This window comes from Schistocerca serialis, chromosome 6, assembly GCF_023864345.2.
Source record: "Schistocerca serialis cubense isolate TAMUIC-IGC-003099 chromosome 6, iqSchSeri2.2, whole genome shotgun sequence".
Classification (NCBI taxonomy): Eukaryota; Metazoa; Arthropoda; class Insecta; order Orthoptera; family Acrididae; genus Schistocerca; species Schistocerca serialis.
This window is the reverse complement of record NC_064643.1, coordinates 255,039,913-255,061,722: the sequence shown is the minus strand read 5'-3', so window position 1 is coordinate 255,061,722 and position 21,810 is coordinate 255,039,913. Positions and strand designations below refer to the sequence as shown.

General features: G+C 40.5%; 1 protein-coding gene across 1 annotated transcript in view; it reads left to right on the top strand.

The window, feature by feature from the left end:
- The window catches only part of LOC126483940 (uncharacterized), a 48,675-nt gene extending 28,585 nt beyond the window's left edge, over positions 1–20,090 (top strand). The window contains exons 3-4 of the mRNA XM_050107226.1: positions 11,038–11,205; positions 19,731–20,090. Of these exons, the coding sequence (XP_049963183.1) occupies positions 11,038–11,205; positions 19,731–19,883 (321 nt within the window). The 3' untranslated portion in view covers positions 19,884–20,090. The remainder of the gene's footprint in view (positions 1–11,037; positions 11,206–19,730) is intronic.
- Positions 20,091–21,810: the final 1,720 nt, after the last annotated feature.

Genomic DNA, 21,810 nt, shown 5'->3' with positions numbered 1-21,810 from the left:
ATTCACTATCACTGATCAGACAGTTCAGGCATGAACAATAGTTTGAATGCACATACAAATGCTTTTACACTAAACATACAAATCATAACAAACACACAAATGATGTCAGGTAATTTTCATATTAACTATTACAAATACTCAAATATCAGTAAACCTATAATATTTATGGGTGTCAGTGCAAGCCACTACAAACAAATAAAATAATATTTAGGAGATAGGTGGGTAGGATTAGGAAAGGAAAACACACGAAACACACTCACCCATCTTTCATCCACCTTAAGTACTACTGTGTAACTGAATAGTGTTAACTGTGTAAATGCAATTCTGTCAAAATCTGATGTTCATCATGTGTATCAAGTAGTAGTGGCAGCAATGTATAACAGTCAGTAATAGTTAGGTCAACGTCATAGTCATCATGTCAAGACCAATGTTTGCCAAGCCAGATCAAATGTACTGTTGTTGAACAACTGTCAGTGAGCCAAGATATGCAAATACTTCCTCTCTACAAAAAAAAAGTATATACTGCTTAGTGATTTAATAAAGTGTGTGTATAGACTATCTTCCTTCTACTTTAGTGTTCTAGTCTGCTATCTTCATCCTCCTTGTTCCATAAGACCAACAAAAAAATATGCATCACTTACTTTACCTCTTATCCACCAAAACTCCAATAATCATCAACTTCACACAATCTCAATAATACCTCAATAATACCTCTTCAATACGTCGATACATATAAACCTTATTACCAATATATGCTCCTCACTTACTTTACCTCTCATCCACCAAAACTCCAATAATCATCAACTTCACACAATCTCAATAATACCTCTTCAATGCGTCGATACATATAAACCTTATTACCAATATCATTTCACATCCATAACAACTCTTTCCTCTAGTCAGTCTCCTCGAACAAGAACAGATAAAATCCTAATGCAAACTTCAATTCATCATCCCTTACAATCTGAAGACACATTGCCAACACACAACCTCTGTGTAATCCATCTGACCCAAATCTTCTGCTCATTATGAATTATAAACAAAGAAATGCATACATGACCTCTAACAGACTTAGTTCGAATAACTCTCAGTAATTAAGTACGATTACGGAGTGTGAATAATCATAATATTTCACAGTGTGTACACCACTTCAAGAATTATGGCAAACAGAAGCAAACATGTGGAGTATTTCTTGTGTCAAGTGTCACTTCCTATTTCAATTGCTCACGAAAAATGCAGTGTAATAATTGTCAATGGTCTAAACCTATTTTTGGTATGTCATGTCGTTAGCCTCCTTCCTATTAGCATAAATTTATACAGCTTCCATAAAACCTCAGCTCATGTGACTTCTATGAAGTTTCCTGTACCAATGTCGTTCGTCGAATTATAGCAGTTCATTTTCTTATCTTAAAAATATAAGGCGCTGAGCGTAAGCAAAACAAGCAATAGCGAGTAAATATACCAGTAGTGAACAGAATGTCAACAAGTGGATGCAGCACAATTCTTACAACGAGGCTCTGCCAAGCGAACAATCTATAATTAATCCAATAGTGTGACCTAAACTCTCTGTTTGTACACAGTATATCAGCATTTTATACACCAAATTAAGGAGTAGTTATGACAACAACAGATATGTATAAATATGCAATCCATACGTAAAGCAGTAAACATGTCATTAGCATCATATCAGCATAAGCAAATAAATGTTCATATGTCATCTTAATAAGTAAACATGAAGGCGCAAGCAGATAAATCACAAAGTATAACTTACATACCTAAACACATCAGCACAATAAATCAGGTTACAATTATAATTTAAATAAATAAGCACAGCAGGCACATAATTAAAAAAAATATGACATCAGTGAAAAAGCAGTGCAGCCAAGCGATGCATAATATATACAAATAACAATCCTGTTCATTAATAAAACATTGACAAAAATCAGCAAATGTACGCAAGCACGTCGCTTCACAAGTAAATTCATAGAACAAAAATTAGCACAAAGTATGAATCACGTAATCGCGAGCAGCAAATTACGTCTAAAGTACGTACCTAAGTGGAAATATGTTACCTGAAAAAATAAACTCAATTAATAGTTACCTTTTTTAGTTTATTAGTTTCTTCTTCGAAATTACATTCTTCCTGAAAATTTCTCGATAGCAAGTCCTCTTAACGTCGGAGACAGAATTTACCTGAAGTTCTTTAATATTTTATAGAACCGTATCCTGAAAAATACTGAATGTTAATAATATAATTCATCAAGTCACTATAGCTTTATACTGAATTTAATCGGAGAAATTAAACTGTGTATTTGTTTACAGCTGTCAGTGCATTCGCACTGAGCGCTCGATCAGCTGTAGGCGCGTAACATAGGAAGCAATTGTTCGCGGTCAACGACTGCCTTGTGCGGCGCGCAGACTTGACTGTTGCTTTGAGTATGTGCCGCCAAAACACAGCGCGGTATCCTTGTGCTCTCCGCATGTTTACATCTAGCTGTTGGTTTCTCAAAAGTATGTCATTCCACAAAAATTTTTACGTTAGATATATGATGTATTCCTTTAGAGCGTCGAGATTTAAGAGTTTCTACTTTGACAGTGTTATCATGAATAATTTTGCGAACTCTATATGGACCGTTATAAAGCAGAAAAAATTTGCGACACAAGCCTTTTCCTTTGTGAGACAAACGGTGGGACTTAATTAACACCTTCTGACCAACTGACAAGATTTTTGAACGACCAGGACGTTTAGCTGATCTCTCTCTTCTAGCAGCTGCAGATGCAATATTTCGTAGAGCCAGGTTGACAACTTCAGAATGCCGCAGTTTCCGTGAAGGCGGAAAAGGAACTATTTCAGAAATTCGATTTGTCGGTGCTTTGTTTTTTAATATCAATATAGGCGGTAAAGAAGTTGAATCATTAGGGAGTTCATTCAGAATGTTTTGAAAAATATGAAGATACTGATCCCAAGTTCTGTGATTCTGATGACAATAAAGACGACACAATTTATTGATTTCCTTCATACATCTCTCTGAAGCGTTAGATTGAGGGTGAAAAAGTGAAATAAAAATTGGTTTAATTTTACGACGCTGTAGAGTACGAAGCCAAATTTTAGAACGAAACTGTGATCCATTATCTGATATAACCTTATCAACATGACCAACTTCTTTAAGAAAATGTTTGATACAAGCGTTGGATACTGAACGAGCTGTTGCTTTGCGTAAAGGTGTAAAACACACATATTTTGACGTCAACTCCACTGCTACGAAAATGTACGCAAAACCATTAGTAGAACGAACCACTGGACCGAACAAATCGACTGCAGCCATCTCCTTTAATTTCGCTGGAATGATAGGAAACAACGGTGCTCTGTGAGAAACTGTTGGCGGCTTGACCTTTTGACATAATTTGCATTTTGCAAGAATAGATCGAATACGTTTTTCCATATTACTGAAGTAGCAATTTTCTCGTAATTTATGAAAGCATTTTCTGGGACCAAAGTGTGCATAACTGAAATGCGTATACCAAATCAGCTTATTAACCCACTCATCAGGAATACAAACTAACCAAACAGAGTTGTCGACCGATTTTCGTTTAAAAAGAATGTCATTGCGGACTAAATAATGCTGTCTAATCGCTACGCTTTCCTTTCTCCTCCACTTCTCCTTAATGTCCTTCCAGATTGGATCCTTATTTTGCTCCTTAGTGATGTCCTGGAGCGAAGGCGAAATAAAGTTCTCAAACGCAACACCTTGAATATACATCAAACAATAATTGTTTTCTATGCAGTCCTCTTAAGCACTTTGTTTCAAACCCATAGGTGCACGTGATAAAGCATCAGCAACAATATTTGAAGAACCCTGTATGTAAACAATACTAAAATCAAATTCCTGTAGATACAACGCCCATCGTGACAATCTGCCGTGAGTTAATTTTGTTGACATAAGAAATTCCAGAGCTCGATGATCGGTGTAAACCTTAGTATGTCTGCCAAACAAAAATGTCCGAAATTTTGTGAAAGCCCAAATAACAGCCAAAGCTTCAAGTTCCGTAATCGAATAATTTTTTTTTGATTTAGAAAGAACACGACTTCCAAATGCAATAGTTTTCTGTACTACAACGCCGTTTCCTTCTATCTCTTGAAATAAATGTGCACCTAGGCCCTTGTATGATGAGTCCGTCGCCAAACAAAATTCTTTAGATAAATCCGGATGTGAAAGAAGTGGAGCAGCAACTAAAGCATCACGAAGCTGTTCAAATTCTGACTGAGCTTCCTCATCCCAACACCAATTAGATTTCTTTCCAGATAGTTCACATAAAAGAGGTGTGGCCAAATCGTCCAATCTAACAAAGCGCCTAAGAATATTACAGACACCGAGGAAGCTACGAACATCACGTTTCGTGGTAGGAACAGCATAGTTACGAATAGCGTCTAATTTCTCTGGATCAGGAAGAATACCTTCTGTAGAAATAATGTGACCGAGAAATTTCACCTGAGAACGACCAAATTCAGATTTTTCTAAGTTCACTGTAATCCCAACTCTTGCAAAAATACGTAACAATGAATCCAAAATTTTTGTTGTGCTCACTACAAGAATGGTTAGCAATAAGAATATCGTCAACATATGAAGTAATGTTGTCACGAAGATAAACAGGTAAAATTTCATTTAAGCTACGAATGAATGCTGCTGAAGATACAGTAAGTCCAAACGGTAATTTCCGAAGTCACTTTTGGGTAAATTAGTCATATCAGGTTATTGTTTACTTACTCTCTAGATAGATTGATAGTCGAAGAGTTGTTTTGACAGATGCAAAGAACAGTAAAAGAGTAGGCAGCGGTACAGAAAACTAAAAGAGAAATAGCACCACTACAGCTCGGGGCCCTATGCTCGCTACGGCACACATTCACTTAGAGTAGTGAATCCCCTGAGGACTTTAATAGCCGCACATAATTTCAAGTTTGTGTCTTAGTGGCCAATTCGGTGGAAGTGCGTACATAAACTGATCTAACCATGCACATGGATGTATGCCATTCTTAGAATTGCGGAAGATCTTAAATTTCCGAACAGTCAAAAAGTGTTTATAGTCAAAGTTTTCGCCTCGTGGCGACAAAGACCTACCGCGTCTGTCCCAGTCCGAATGTCGATTATTGTCAAGTTCGCGCGCGTGGCGCTCTCTTGTTGCTTCTCGTAAATGAAATAAATTACTTTCTTCATACCCTTCTGCTAAACTAACACTTGTCAATTTATCTGAGATATCCTCAACTCTTTCCGATGAGTCACTTACTTGTTCTTTCTGTTTATTTACGTCTTCTGTAAATGTCGCGACTCGGGTTTCGGTGTTGTCACATTTAGTAGTTAACTGTTCACACTGTTGCGTTAAGTTATTTATTCTGTCATTTGGTACGGATTCCTCGATTCTTTCTATTATTTCTTCCTTATCGTGTGCACGTTGTAAATTTAATTCTGAAAATTTTTGTACTATCACGCGATCTTTTTCTTCCTGTTCCCTGCCCTGTTCCTCTTGTCTGATTTCTGTTGAAATTAAGCTATTATTGTGAGAATTCAAAATCGGTTGTACTTCTTCTCTAATTTCTTTCTTTGATTCATCGTTCGTATTTTTGAAACATGTCCCTATTCGTGAGCATAACCGTGTTGTCATTGCTTCCATCTCAGTTCTAATTTCAGATCGTAACTGTGATCCCACTGCTTTCATCTCGGCTCCAAATGTTTCTATTTGTGAGCCTAACTGTATTGTCAAAGTTTCCATCTTCGTGTTAAATCTTCTTATTTGTGATCCCAAATTTAATATAGCACTCATCAACTGCTCCATCTCTTCTGTCGTTAATCTCGTATTCTGAAAATTTTTCGATTGTGAAAAATTTTGAACTGTTTCCGGACTATTTTCCCCACTTATTAAATTGTTTTCAACTACATTTTTCATGACACTGTTTTCCTCTGCTGGTGAGTTCGCCATGTTAACAATTTCGTTATTCTGACTATTCATCATTTTTGCCTGTTTCATTGATCGCGTAATCATTTACAAAACATAAAAAAATTCGTCACTGTACGATAATTACACACAATGACTCTTTATCTCCAACAATACCATTTACATGAAAAGTTTCCCTCAAACACGATTAATCGAACAATTGAAATAATTGCACTAAATTGTCAAACGCGTATATAAGATAACAAATCAAATTCTGAGAAAAAATACCATTAGAAGAATGACAATTACCAAATCTACACATGCAATATAGACTACAATTACTAAACTACAAATTACTATAACAATACTACGGTCTACTATTTTTACAATCAGAAGAATTCCAAGGGACGATCCGAAGCAGCGGTCGCCACGTGCATGGGGCCTTAATTAAATATGATTGAAAATACTTTTTTATTTTTAGTAGCTGTTATGCTGATTACGCTGTGTCTCGTAAACGGTTGGCCCTAACTCGTATTATTACGCTATCTGACTGCAAAGAACAACAACAAAGAATGAGATGAAAATTTTCGTTAACACAGTTAATTAATTAAGTCCCCAGCAACTACGAAACCTAAGCATAAGTATAACTGTTCTGTATGTGGAAGTATGACTCAACGCACATCTGGCACGGTTCTTCTTCAACAAGACAAGAATTTTTTTATACCAATTTTACTGACGTGATAAAAGAAAATTACAAATACTATAATTGCTCAAGGAAAGTAGAATTACACTCTAATACAAGAACACACGCCAGATGCTTTGTTGACTGAACCTGTAATGACGCATTATTTAGGACACTAAAATAAAAACAAACTGAGTTAATTACCTCATTTATATTGATCAAAATCATTCTAATGCTCACATTATATCTCAACCAGAACTCTCCAATATCACATCTCAGCACGCACTGCCTAATAGCACATCTCAACAAACACCCTCTGCTACAACATCTCAGCACAGACTACCACGAGACCTCGACAGGCACTGACTACTACGAGCTCTCTCCAAGCACTGACTGCTACGAGTTCTTAACAGGCACTGACTACTACGAGCTCTCGACAAGCACTATGGAGGCGGCTTAATAATACTCTTTGGCGCAATCTCTGGCGCAGTGGCTCAGTATAGCCACCTTTCAGTGTGCGTGTATGGGAGGGGAGGGGAGGGGGCGGTTCGATTTCCGGCTGTCTTGGAGGTTTTGTCCGCTCGGAGACTGGGTGTTGTCCTCGTCATCATTTCACTCTCATCGACGCACAAGTCGCCGAAGTGGCGTCACCTAAGCAGACTTGCTCACGTGGCGGGGCTCCACCGCCTTTCCGCAGAAAACAAAATAAACTCTTTTTAACCCTAGCACCTCATTCTTAGACATCCATCTTATTGTTACTTCTTTGTTCTTTTACTTATAGCTTACACCTGCAGTCCCGAGGTTTCTAATGCCCTGCACCATTTTACAATGTCGAACGTTTTCTCTAGGTCGACAAATCCCACGAAGGTGCCTTGATTTTTCTCAAGTCTTGCTTCCGTTATCAAGCGCAACGTCAAAACTGACTCTCTGGTGCCGTTACCTTTCCTAATGCCAAAACCAGATGCTCAGTTTTGTTTAACATTCTTCTATATGCTCTTAAGCCGTGTATGCCACAATTCTCGCATTGACGTGCCATCGCTATTTTTGGAATTGTGCGGATGATATTTTTCCGAAACTCTGTTGGTATGTCTCCAGTCTCATAGATTAGTATCCTTTCGTGACCTTAGGCTTTTACAAGTATGTCTCCTCCTCTTGTGATTTTTGAACCAGCTGAAGTTTACTGCAGAACTCCATTAGTCTTGGTCCTGTCTCGTTCCTACTACAGAGTCTATATTTTCTCGTAACACCATCTCCTGTTTCTTCTCCTACTATAACGTTCCAGTCCCCCATAATTATTAGATTATCATCTTCCTTTACGTGCTGAAATACACGTTAAATGCCGTCATGTAGTCTCCCTCCATCTACGCTTGCGACGTCGGCATGTGTAGGTGAATCTTTGTTGCTGAAGTTGGTTTCTGTAGATTCTTATGGGAATAATCCTTTTCAAAGTACGTCTCTGTCGTATCTTTCCAGTCATGACGAATCCTATTTCCGCTATCCCATTTTCTGCTGCTCTCGGTGTTACTCAATATTCGTCTCTCCCTGAAATACTTATCTTCTTTCTATTTCACTTCACTGACCCTCACAGTATCTAGAGTAAACCTTAGCACTGTATTCGTCAGGTTTATTAGCTTTCCTAGTACATTCATGCTTCTGATAGACTTCGTTGGTTATTCAATCTTTCTCTCAGGGTCACCTCCCTCTTGGCAGTTGCCAGTGAAGAGATCGTCATGACACTTTTTTATGAATGCGTAATGACTACATTTTTTTTTGTCTTTAGTGCAGTGGTTTCCATTGTCTTTCCGGACCAGAATCCTACCCCAAGAACAAGATGGCGCCAAATGATTTACCCCTAGACCACTGACCACTGTGTCCCTCTCTCCTTCCCTTTTGTAGAATATGAATGATTACACTCTTCTTCAAATCCAAAGTACTTCGCCTGTCTCCCATATCCTCAATGCCAGTGGAATAACAGTTCTGATGAGTCTTCCAGGCTGCATAGCCTTGGTCGAAGAAGTTTTTCGTTTTCTGAAGTTTCGTCCAGAGGAGCCCTGGACTCTTTGGAGGTGCTCCTGGTGACGACGCTGAGTCTCGCCGGCTCAGTAATGGAATGTTAATCAAATGATACTGTTGTGGCTGTGTCTCCCTAGGTTCTCAGCATCTGAGCAAATATCTTCTATTTCAACGGCCTAGTTTCAACTTAGGTCTTTCTTGCTCTTCCGGTAGTATCTCCGATCTCATCTTGATATACTTCTTCTTCTCTTTCCATAATACTGTCTTCAAGATTGTTCTCCTTTTGGAGATACTCTGTATACGCCTATCACCTTTCAGCATTCCCTTCTTTGCTTAGTACTGGTTTGTCATCTGAGCTCTTAATATTTTTCAAAGATCTCTTCAATTTTCCTATAAGCTATATCTACCTTTTCTAAAGTGATGCATTCTTCTACAGCTTTGCGTTTCCCCTCCAGCTATTCTTGCTTAGTAATTTTGTGCTTTCTGAAAAATCTCAATTTCTACAGATCTGTGACTCCGTTTATGTGCTTCATTTGATGTTTTCTTATATTTTTCTTCTTCTTCAGTTAAATTCGATATCTCTTGAGTTATCCATACATTTTTAATGGGCATTGTCTTATTCCCTATCTGATGAATTATACAAGTTTGCTCTAAAATTCCCCTTACAGACTTTCAGGATTTATAGAGGGGACTGAGTAATATTCTGAGCCCATGTCCGGAAACGTACCGCTTCCGTCCTATAACCGTTTGAACACATGTTGCTAACGATACCACTTTTACTCAGAACATCGCATGTTTTAGAAAGTCAGTCACTAGTAACCAAACAAACAAAAAGTAAACTTAATCAGTCTTCACAGACACTATTGTTTGTATTGTTTGGAGTTCAACTTAAGCCGTTTTTGTCCTTTTCAAAGAAGGGTAGCAGTCTGGTTCACGACAAGTAAGACATCAAGTTCGGTGCACACATTGTATCTATCAATGATGTTGTGGTGCACGCGCTCTATCACAGCTGGTGTCTCTGCAACCTTTCCTGCAGCGGCCACAGCTCGCGAAACCCTATCTTTTTCTGTCTCTACTGGAATCTCACAGAGCAAACTCTTCATTTCATCCCAGAGGAAAAAGTCCAATGGACTCAAATCCGGTGATCATGGAGGCCGTGGGACTGGACCAGTTCGGTCTATCCACCTGTAAACGAATCGTTGGTCCAGGTGTTCCCGCACATGACGTGACAAATGAGGGGACTCGCCGTCATGCCGAAAACATATCTTGACGGACATCCTATGGCACATCATCCAACAACACACCCACTTGTTGTACGAGGGTCAAGTAGATGGGATCCGTGAACTTGGGTGGAAGCGTGTACATTCCAGTCACACGATCATCCAGAATAAATATCGACACATTGATTCCAAATCTGCGTTGAATCCCTGTACATACGTAGCATGCGTGTTTTCGTCTTCCTAGAGATGGCTGTTTCGAGAATTGAGAACGCAGTGCCTAGTAAATTTCCATTCATCCGTGAAGAGAATGCGCCGTCGAAGTGCTAGGGGATCGTTGATGCAACGGCACAGAATCTGCGTACAGAACTCAACGTGTGGTGCAAAATCGGCTGACGTTAGTGATCGTGTCCTTTGGAGATGGGATGAATGTAGTTGTTGCTCATGAAGAACACACAAGATGGTGCTGGGAGCAACACCCATTTCACTTGCAAATGCTCGTATACTCGTTGGCGGGTTGTCTTCAGTGTGATGCAGTAAGACTCCACCCAATTCGGGTGTGCGGCGGCTGCTTAGAGCACCACAGTCACGCTTGCTGACGGTGAAGGTACGCCTTTCTTGAAGCAGTTGCCTAACTGTGGCGAAAAGGATATGCGATGGATTCGGGCGTTGTGGATAACGACCTTCATAAAGGCGACGAGCAACTCATCGATTACCGTGAGTTTTACCATACGGAAGGATCATGTCGGTGTATTCTGCAAACGAATACTCAACCATGTTGAGCTAAGTCTCACAGACACCTGATTTGGACTCGAACCAGGTGACAGAGGTAGGGTAGACATCAGCCGATCCGGTAAGCACCACTCACAGTGACTTCACTGTCGCAAAGCTACCTAGGAAATATGTCTTCAAATGGATATTTTCAAATGCCTGTAGCACGGAAACCGTACGTTTTCGGACATGGGTTCCAGTTCAAAATATTGTATACTCAGTCCCCTCTAAAAGTACTGGAAGTCTGCAAGGAGAATTTTAGGGCACCTTGTATCAGTTCTGAGAAATCCATTTTTAAGCGGCCCCAAGTTTTTTTCAACTTTCAAAGCGCTGTGTAGATGACTATTGTGCAACCATGATTTTCCGTTTCATCGAAAGCATTGTCAACCAACAATGTTTTATTTCGTTTTTCTTTTCTGTACACAGGTGAAGGTGGAATTCACGAGGTGTGACTCCAAATCGCAGCCATCTAGCTGCTCTCTCTTCTTCGAGGAAGAGTTTGACGACTTCTGTGATCGCATCAACGATCCCAACACACCCTGGTCGAACGCCGTCAAGACAACATCTCCACCGGTCGAATGTCCCGTGCAGCCGGTACGTATCATACAGCAAAGCTAATTTGCACTCAGTGTTCTGTACGAAATGAAAATATCAATGTAAACAATGAAATCAAATCAGTTCACCATCGCATTTACTGCGATAATCGTGGCAACTGCACATACATGGTGTTTCAAAATTGTGTAGGTTTTAAGACTTTTTAAAATTTATTACATTCAACTTACAATTATCAAAAAATAAATGAAAGAACAACTGGAACAGCTTTTCACGCAAGTGTTCAATGTGGGCACCTTTCTTCAAATATAGAGTCGTTAGGCGCGCTCTTCCCAAACTTTGATCAGTATGACTGGAGTAATTGTTGCAACAACGCTGTTTCTAAAGTCGGGTAGATCCGCTGGTAACGGAGACACGTACACAATATTCCATTATAATCCCCCACAGGTAAAAATCACAAGGCGTCAAGTCGTGTCTGACTGTAGGGGTCATGTATAACAAGCTATGTCATCCAGCCCCGTGCGGCCAATCCAGCGGTCGGGTGCATCGTGTTTTAATCCATTGCGTACTGAGTTTATGCCAGTGGTGCTTCGCGCCATTATTCTGCCAAACAAAGTTTTGTAGTTCAGTTTATTCCATTTGAGGAAGCAGCCACATAGTTGTAGCGCATCATGATAAGAAATATCAGTTACAGTTGCTTCACCGAAAAAGAATGGCTCATAAACTTTCCGCCGCGATACGACTTAAAAACTGTTCCACGAGTCTCGTAACTGTACCATCTCGTGCGGATTTGCTGACCCACAGATGCAAACGTTATGTATGTTGACATGAAATGTCGATTCATCACTGAGGACGACACTATTCAGAAAATCCTCATCGTCATGTAGCAACATTCGTTTGCAAAGGTAGCACGTGAACAATACTCTGTAGGCTTTAGAGCTTCTAACAACTGCAGACGTTAAGGACGCAGTTACAAGCTTCGACTTTCTAGCACGTGAACAATACTTTGTAGGCTTTAGAGCTTCTAACAACTGCAGACGTTAAGGACGCAGTTGGAAGCTTCGCCTTCAAAGTCTCGACATATATGTTAGAGGAAACGCTAATTGACGACTAGCCTTCCGAACTGATTTCTTGGGCTCTGTGCGAAAGACCCTCACTTGTTCAACACGTTTTTCAGTGCTCTCGGTCGTTCCATACTCTTTGCTTTCCACACACGTACAAAGAAAACTGAGTGAGTTGCTGTTTCATTTAATGTGTTAAAATGATTGCAAGTTGAATGTAATAAATGACACAAAGCCTCAAAAACCGTATATTCCGTTCATGGGCTGTAGAAGGTAAAAACTGTAGAGGAAAACAGAAATGGAATACATCCAGCAAGTAATTGAGGATGTAGGTTGCATGTGTTACTCTGAGATGAAGAGGTTGGCACAGGAGACGAATTAGTGGCGGGTCGCATCAAACCGGTCACAAGACTGAACACTTAAATAATAATAATAATAATAATTTTGAAATGTCCTGTATATGCTAGACTACATCCAACAAAAATTAACCGAGCATCACTAGTAGTCGTCATAACCACTTACGTCATCCAAGCGCGGTTGACTCAAACTGTTAGTCTCACTGTTATTTCTCCCTTACTATTTCCAAGAAACTCGATACGAATCATGACATAAGAAAATTACCTTGATAACTGCGTTTGTGAACTAACCTGAATGATGAAACTGAAAGTGTTACAGATGTTACCACCAGAACACACCTCTGCAGTGCTCAAACATCGGTTCCCCCAGTGGTGCTATTTATTCCAACACACTTCGTGCAAAACCTTTTGGTTGTATTGTGCGCAACAAATGCCCTGAAGGGACGAAACACTGCCCACCGCTAGAATGAATAGCTCCTAGAAGCATTTCGGGCACCTCATGTGATAAGTTAAATACATAACGGAAGGAAAGACGTATAAGAAATGATTCTAGCTTCGACACCGTCCGCTATGGAGAAATCCTCTGACATAAGCTACTTTGAGAGAGGGCAGATGGCCACGGCCCCGCGCCTGCAACCAGGCGTCTCGGAAATGCCGAAGCAGGTCAGTTATTCGCGTGCTACTATGTTAGGTATGTATGGAAACTGGCTGAAGGCTGGTGAACCCGCGAGCAGGCGACAAGATGTTAAACATCCATGCTTCATAACAGAACGTGGAGGTCCGAGAGTCTTGCCCTATCTGTAAAGCATTACTGGTGGCAATCTGTGGCAGATCTGACGGCACTGTACAATGGTTGTGCAGAAAAAAGTGCTTCAGATCAAACCGTTCAGCGCACTTCGTTGAACACGACGCTTCGCAGCAGGTGACTTTAGGTGTTCCCATGTTGACCCAACAACACCGTCAATTAAGATTGCAGTGAACATGGGATCATTGAGACTTGACTATGGAGAAGAGAAAAAGTGTCTTGTGATCGGATGAATCACGTTTCTTGTGACACCAGGTTGAATATTATCCTTTCATGCTTACTCGGAGTTAAAGATGGTCTGATGATGGCTTGATAAAAGACCGAAACCGATCACCAAATGAGATGTATACAATTCACATGCCATCTGGACTGTTTTATTGAAATAGTTTTAATATAATTTTATCGATCGCCGTTTTCCTAAACAAAATGTTCTAAAAATTATGAAGCGATTTGGACGGAACACACCTTGGCTGCTACCAGCTGCCAGACCAGCGCCCACAAACAATTAGTCCGTAATTTAGGGGAATTGCGTGGAGTTTCATGTAGACATGCTGCGTTGCAATTGGTAAGAACTGTTAAACGCAGTCACAAAGCTGATGTGATACTCTGTACGGCTATATTCTACTCAGTACATGACAGGATCTGCATCGAACACCATTCAGGACTCAAGGAGTGCATCATCAACCTTGGCGCCAGTATCTGCTACCTTCTCTCGAAGCTGTCGAATCCGTGTCACACAGACTCGCTGGTGCTTGCCTTAGAAAGATGCTCCATAACGGTATTAGGAGGGTCATCATAATGGTTTGGCTCGGAAATACGATTGCGAGTTGAAAAGTAATGCCTCAAAAATTCTTATGTGCAAACTCTGAGAGCTTTTTAAATGAAACGAACGTCATTACCATTCGACAGTTTTATTCTTCATGTTTTCACATTTGTTTCTCTACATGGTCACCCTGGCGTGGAACACATTTCTCCCTGTGAGAGAGCAGGTTTGGCAATTGAGGAAAACTTCACAAGCAAAAAACACTAAAAAAGCATTGTATTGGATGGCTGGTTTCGACAGAGCTACACTGTACGCTGTCATCATCGAATTTTGTGCTTTAAAGCATTACAATATATTGTTCGTGATAGTGGGAATTGTATATACAATGTGAAATGACTTGCAGCATTGGTGGACAATATATTGTAATATTTTAAAGCCTAAGATCTGATGACAGATCGGCTCTGTCGAAACCAATTACCCAATATAATGCTTTTTAGCGATATTTGCTTGTGGAGTGTTCTTTAGTTATGTATGTTTCAGACATCCGCCATACTGACGAGTGAGGAATATACAGAGCCGTTCAGCTGCCCGTACAGGTAAGTTTTATGCAACCCGCAACGCCTCCTAGAACCACATAGGAGATTTTCATATTCCCTCGTTCGCTACATGAAAACTATTAGTCCTACAAAAAATGAACGTAACCTTTTTGTAGTAAATTTCATGTAGTTAAAATTTTGTACTGGGGTATGTTCCTGCTGGAGACCACAATTTTCGTGGTAGTACAGAAAACCGCATTTTCAGGTCACTTCTGTAGGTTTTTCTTGCATGATTCGAAAACTATGACCTCTAGCGAAAACTTATCATAGTACAAAATGTAACTACATTAAATTTCCTACAGAAAGGTTCCATTCATTTTTTTCTGCAGGACTGATAGTTTTCATGTAGTGAGAAAGAGAATGTGAAAATCTTGCAAGTGGTGTTTTGAGGCACTGCGGATTGCATAGAACCCGTGGGTAGTGGCACCTGGATCACCCTGTGCAAAGATCAGGTTGTTGCAACAGTCACTGTGTAATGTTTGAGTTCATTCACGGACCCACAACCACACCTCTGCTTGCACCGCTTCATGACTATCAAAGTCAGCTCCTCGAAAGTATTGTTTAAATTTTGGAAATAGAAGAAGATTGGATGGGATGAATTCGGTACTGTACGGAGTATGTCGCAGTGCTCGCTGAAAGAGACGGTGCTCCACATGTGGACAAATCTTTGGATTCGTGCTTTCAGTTCTCTGAGAGTCTCGCAGAACACCGACATAGTTAAGTTATATATACCTTCATATAACATGCTACAATTTGGAGTGACAGAGGGTTGCAACTTGCGTCAGCGAAGCGAGAAAGTCGCTCGAGTAATGTGCGTCACATGTAATTCATCTGCAGACTTGAGAAGAGAATAAAAAATTCGGAGGCACTGCTTTTCAGCACCTGCTCGTAAATGTCAATAAATGTTTAGCTATTGATTAACAATTAAAAACGCAGATCACCTATTTCCACTCGTTGAATATAAGACTTGTTCTCAATTTCATCAGTTTTTACAATCCCACCGGAAAAGTCCGAAATATCTTCCACTTACATTACACAGAATGAAGTCGTTGGCTCTTTGATTGGAGTACCCTGTCATGTACCCTTAAACGGCATCGAAGACATTCGCAAGTACGCAAGACACGTTGATAAAACATTTGATAGCAATACATTTTATACAGGGCGAAAGTGCGGGTCCTCACATCCAGTAGAGGGCGCCGTTTTGAGTGGTGGCTCGCCAGGCTCAGCGCTTGGGCTTGGTATTGGGCTGTTTCGCTATGCACCAAAAATGGTTCAAATGGCTCTGAGCACTATGCGACTTAACTTATGAGATCATCAGTCACCTAGAACTTAGAACTAATTAAACCTAACTAACCTAAGGACATCCCACACATCCATGCCCGAGGCAGGATTCGAACCTGCGACCGGAGAGCGCTATGCACCGATTGCCAGCATAATGCCCTCATTGTGGACATTCTCTAAGATCTTCAGATACGTCTGTCTTGCAGATCTTTACAAAGTACAACAACTGAAATCCATGGAAGTTTTTTTCTGGTGACAATTTTCTTTTCTCCTTGCCCATTGTACCTGTACAACAGAGATTGGACGAGTAACGGTAAACTGCGAAATATTGAACCATTTCGGATCACGTTTTATGCCCATGCATTATGTAATTTCTCGAGATCACAAATCACCTTTTCCGCAGTCAAAGTGAATTCTGAAAACAGCAGTCGTGTGAAAGCCAGTTCGCCCTGTTTGTCCACGTGGTCCAGGTGGCAGTAGATACTGGCGCGGTGCCCAAGTCGATGCCGAGTTCCTTGAGTTCTGGACGGTGTTCGATACAGTTCCCAGCTGTCTTCGCCTGAATAAAATGTGGGCACACGGAATTAAATACGAGGTTAATGATTGGATTTAAGAGTTGTGACAAACGTATGGCAGCATTTTCTTAGTTACTTGTTCCACAAATCAGTTGAAAGATTCTTTTATCGAAACATTCTGGAATGACTCAGGAAAACATCTTCAGACGTAAAGGTAGCTTAGGGTGTAACTCGTGGGAATTTTACAGGATCAATACTCATTAAAATGTATAGAACGGAATCTCGATGAGATTATTCCGGGGACCGTACTACATGTGCTGTTAAGAGAAAGTTGGCTGAGCGAACTATGTACAAGAGCCACCTTCTCGTTTCAGGCGGTTTCTGTCCCTGACTGTACCCATTCTGCTGGCAGCGCTTTTAACAGAGTACTATGTTGTAGTGTTTCAAATAGCCCACCAAGGCAAAAACTCACTTCTTTTCCTTTATCACTATTTCAGCGTCCCCCCCCCCCCCTCCCCCCGCCCCCCCGGAAACTGGAGTTGGAACGGTACAACTCAGCCATGCTGACTCTACAGCCGTCCATAACTGCGAAAGTGTTGCTGGTGCAGGATTTTATGCGCGGACTGACTTCTCGATTATGTCCCATAAATATTCGATGGGAGTCACATCGGGCTATCAGGATGACCAAACTATCCGCCTGAATTTTTCAGAATGATTTTCAATCGAATCACGAACAGCTGAGCTCCTGTGACATGGCGCATTGTTGTTTGGGAAACGTGATGTCCATGAATGGGTGCAAATGATTTCCAAGTAGTCGAACATCCAGAGGAGCCAGTCCATTCCGCGTAAACACAGCCCACACCATTATGGGGCCACCACCAGCGTGCACAGTGCCTTTTAGACAACTTTTGTCCCTGGCTTCGTGGGGCTTGCGCCATAATCGAACCCTACCATTAGCTCTTATCAATAGAAATCGGGACTCATCTGATCAGACTCGGCTTAACAATCGCCTAGGGTCCAACCGACAAGGTCGCGAGCCCAGGAGAGGCACTGAAGGCGATGTCACTCTTTTCAGTTACCTGCTGCCATAGTCCATTAATGCCAAACGTCGCCACACTATCCTAACGGACGCGTCTGTCATACGTCCCACACGGATTTCTGCGGTTATACCGCGCTGTGTTGCTTGTCTGTTAGCACTGACATCTCTACTTGCTCGTGGTACACTATTCACACTGTGGATCACAGAGTACTGAATTCCCTAACGATTTCAGGAATGGAATGTCTGATGCGTCCAGTTTCAATCGCCATCCCGCGTTCAAAGTCTGCTAATTCCCGTCTTGTGGCCAGAACTGCGTCGGACACCTTTTCATACGAATCATCTGAGTACAAACGACAGCTCCGCCAAAGCACTGCCCTTTCGTACCTTGTGTGCGCGATACTATCACCATTTTTAAATGTGAATGTCGCTATTCAATAACTTTTGCTACCTCAGTGTAAGTCAGTGGATTTCCCCAAGCCGGCCGTTGTGGCCGTGCGGTTCTAGGCGCTTCAGTCCGGTACCGCGCTGCTGCTACGGTCTCAGGTTCGAATCCTGCCTCGGGCATGGATGTGTGTGAGGTCCTCAGGTTAGTTAGGTTTAAGTAGTTCTAAGTCTAGGGGACTGATGACCTCAGATGTTAAGTCCCATAGTGCTCAGAGCCATTTGAACCATTTTTGGATTTCCCCACTTGCGCCCTGTGTCGTCTCTAGAATGGGTCTTCGTTCGTCTCTGCTCCCCTTCTATACTTTCCAGTTATCTCGTGGTGGGCAGCGATCGTAATGTTTAGTCTCATCAGCTAATTATTTTGCCTTACTCTGAGGTGAGCAACCAGCTTACAAAGTTGTCAAAATATCTTCGACTGCGATATTGTTTCCTTAACCGACACCAATAAGATCTTTTTTTTTATTGCAACATTTCAGAGAAAATTAAATTTACTTCTGCACGTATGATGGTTGTGTTTATTATGCGTAGAGAGTAGAGTTATTGATATTGAATATGTGATATCATAATTTATCTCAAAATGTTATGTGTAACTGTAATTTATTGGCATGTCGTGACTCCAACTAAATTTCACAGTAACTGAGATGCTTTTATCTCTTTTTGGGTAAGTTACCATGTAATCATATTTTTGAAGGATTATGTTTGCTTTATGAGTTGCTCATTTTGTCGACCAGATAAAAATTACCAAACTAAAGAGCCTAAGAACAAGAAAGGGAGACAGCATCTCAAAAGGGAGTGAGACAAGCAGGCTATTTCCCAGGTTATTGAATATGTACCATGAACAAACAATAAGAGGAAATTCAAGGTTAAAGAAAGTAAACAATTTAATATTTGTTGATGAGATTTGAATTCTGTCAGAGAAAGCCAAGGAACTGGAAAATCGGTTGAACGGAATGGATAGCCTGTTGAATAGATGCTAAAAGATGAACAACGAAACTGAAACAAAGGGAATGAAGTTTAGAAGAAGTAAATGAGGCGTGGCTGAGCTAATTAGATTAGGAAACGAGTTCTGCCATTTCGGCAGCAAAGTAACAAATGATTGCCACAGTAGAGAAGATTTAAGGTTTATATAAGTATTTCAGCATGTAATATAAATTTAAGTGTGAGGTATTGGTTTGGAGTGTAAATTTATACAGAAGTGAAATGTAAACTATAAAGACGACAGACAAAAATAGAATACAAGCTAATAAAACGTCTTGCCTCTGATGAATGCAGAAGATTCGACTGATAGGTCGGAGAACTAATGAAGAGGTACTGAACTGCTCTGAAGGAATTTGTTGATAAGACACATCCTGAAGCAGTAATGGTTATGGAATTGAAGTGTGGTGGTAAAATAGTAGAGGGAGACGAAGGATTTACTGTGAAAAGCATATACAAATTACTGTAGTTTGCAGTAGGTATGAAGACACGCAGAGGCTTGCACGGGGTAGACTACCGTGAAGAAATTGATCAAACCAGTGTTCGTACTCACAACAACAACAGGAAAAACAATTCATATGTGCAATTGCTAATCACTGTACTTGTACAGGAAGTGAAATTGAAGAAGAACATGGCACAGAGCAAAATCCGTATTGTTCTTCGCCATTTCCTCTCATTTACCTACGTCATCTGCGAACTGTCAGATTACATATGGCTTTGTTTTGTTTTCAGGACACTTTCTTAACGTTAGGTACGCTGATAGACGCTACCACATTGGACAACGCCCCAGAAGGCTACTGGATGGCTAAGCTGCAAGCGGTGCGGGACGGTGAAACTGTATTTTGTCTCCAGGCCGATGCGAAAATCATAGAAGTTGTAGTGTAATCGCTAAAGACCCGGCTTATGATTAGCTACTCATAATAATGTTTTTAAACGGATAGAGGCTGTTTATTCTCCAGAATATGAGCACAAAGGGAAATAGAAGAAGCAGGTGGTAACTACGCTTATTTTGTGTACCTTTAATGTAATTGAATTTAACTTGTCGTCTGTAAAGCTGATAATAAAAGATATACAGAAGAGATTGATGTCAAAGTATGAACAGAATGAACTCAATTTACAATAGAGATGGGGACCAAAACTGAAGACAGAGTTACATCATTTCTACTTCCAACACTTCAGTTCGTGATAAAATGTAGCATACAGGGTAGGGCATTATCCTTTATGTTACTTGAGGAAATAAAAATTTAAAATAAACATTAAGTAATAGGATTTCAATAAAGAGATCAACATATGATACAGTAAAAACCACAAAACAATATTCAGCTGATCTAAAATTATATTCATTTAAAAGTTATGAATCATGTTAGTGGTGTTAAACAAATCGGTTCACTCATTTCGAGAGATATCATTGAAAAGTCTCGCAAACGTATCCCCTCTTTTAGGCATCTAATGCTTAAATTCACTGATGAACAACATTATGACGACTGCCACATCGAGAATGAATGCCTTCTGGTATAATTCAGGCAACAGGTTGCAAATAGAGAAATAAATAAGGCAATAGAACCAGTCCTGGTGTAAAGATTTATGGTACCCTATCATTCCCGTACCCCCTCTCACTCCCTTTTGGCCAACTGAGTAATGTGTACGTGGCATACTGCTGAGTGATTGGTTGAGCAGTTCATTTTGAATGTGTAGATACTTCCCCCACCCTGTCCTCCCCTCCCCTCTCCCAGTAGACCACTTATTTGTGTTTATTCAACATCTAATTACTTACTCCGTTACGATTATACTTTTCCTTATCACTATAAGTAATTACATACAACTCCCACTCCTCCTCCCATCTAGGCCACTTGGCCTGTCATTCCGTGTTTATTCAACAATAATTCTACTAGCGTTTGCCTCGGTAGCTGAGCGGTCAGCGTGGTAGATCACTGAGCGAAGGGGTCCTGGTTTGATTCCCGTCCCCGTTGGAGATTTTCTCCACTTGGAGACTGGATGCTGTGTTGTACATCCGTTCGTATTATCATAAATGACATTCCACTATTGAGATGACTGAATGGGCACAGACCAAAAGCCAGTATATTAAAAAAATGTTCTGTTACCCAGCTAGGAGTACCCTTTTCCTTACATTTGTAATTTGTTACCCGTATCACCGATATATATTACTCAATTAGGAAAATTTACAACCCAAGATGTCATTCAGTATACTGTGCTGCCACAACCAAACATCGCTGCTCAATTTGCTGGAAGACCAAAGGATCACCAAGATGGCACACATGTAAAGTTTTGTTAAAAACTGCGGAAATTAAAAGAAATCCAAGTGAGATAGCTTGCATATTGCATGGTATATTTATTTGAGACTGTATCTGGATCCTTCGAGACATGTATCTAGCAGTATTATATTAAAAACACATTACTGGTCGCATGCAAGATGTCATTAGTTCTGTGCTAAAAAGTCTGTTAAACAGTTGAATATTGCATGATGTATCAATTTAAAACATTTCGAAAAGTTTCGGTGCATGTAGCACATCGCAGCTTTTAAAATTATATGTGTAGCCGTCTATTTCAAACAAAGTATTCTATTACTGTGTAACTGAGAAGGGGTTCATCTTTATAAACAAAGTACACTGACAACTCTGGGCTCTACGTTTAAAAATTACAAAAGGCAGTTTTTTATACAGTTGTCTTGAACCAATAACAGTTCCTGCATCAACGTCCAGTGAGCCTCACACTGACCGTGGTGCCCTGCCACCACCTTCCACCGCTGTGTCCAAGGTGCGACAGAAGGAATGCACGCCACGGCGCCAAGCTG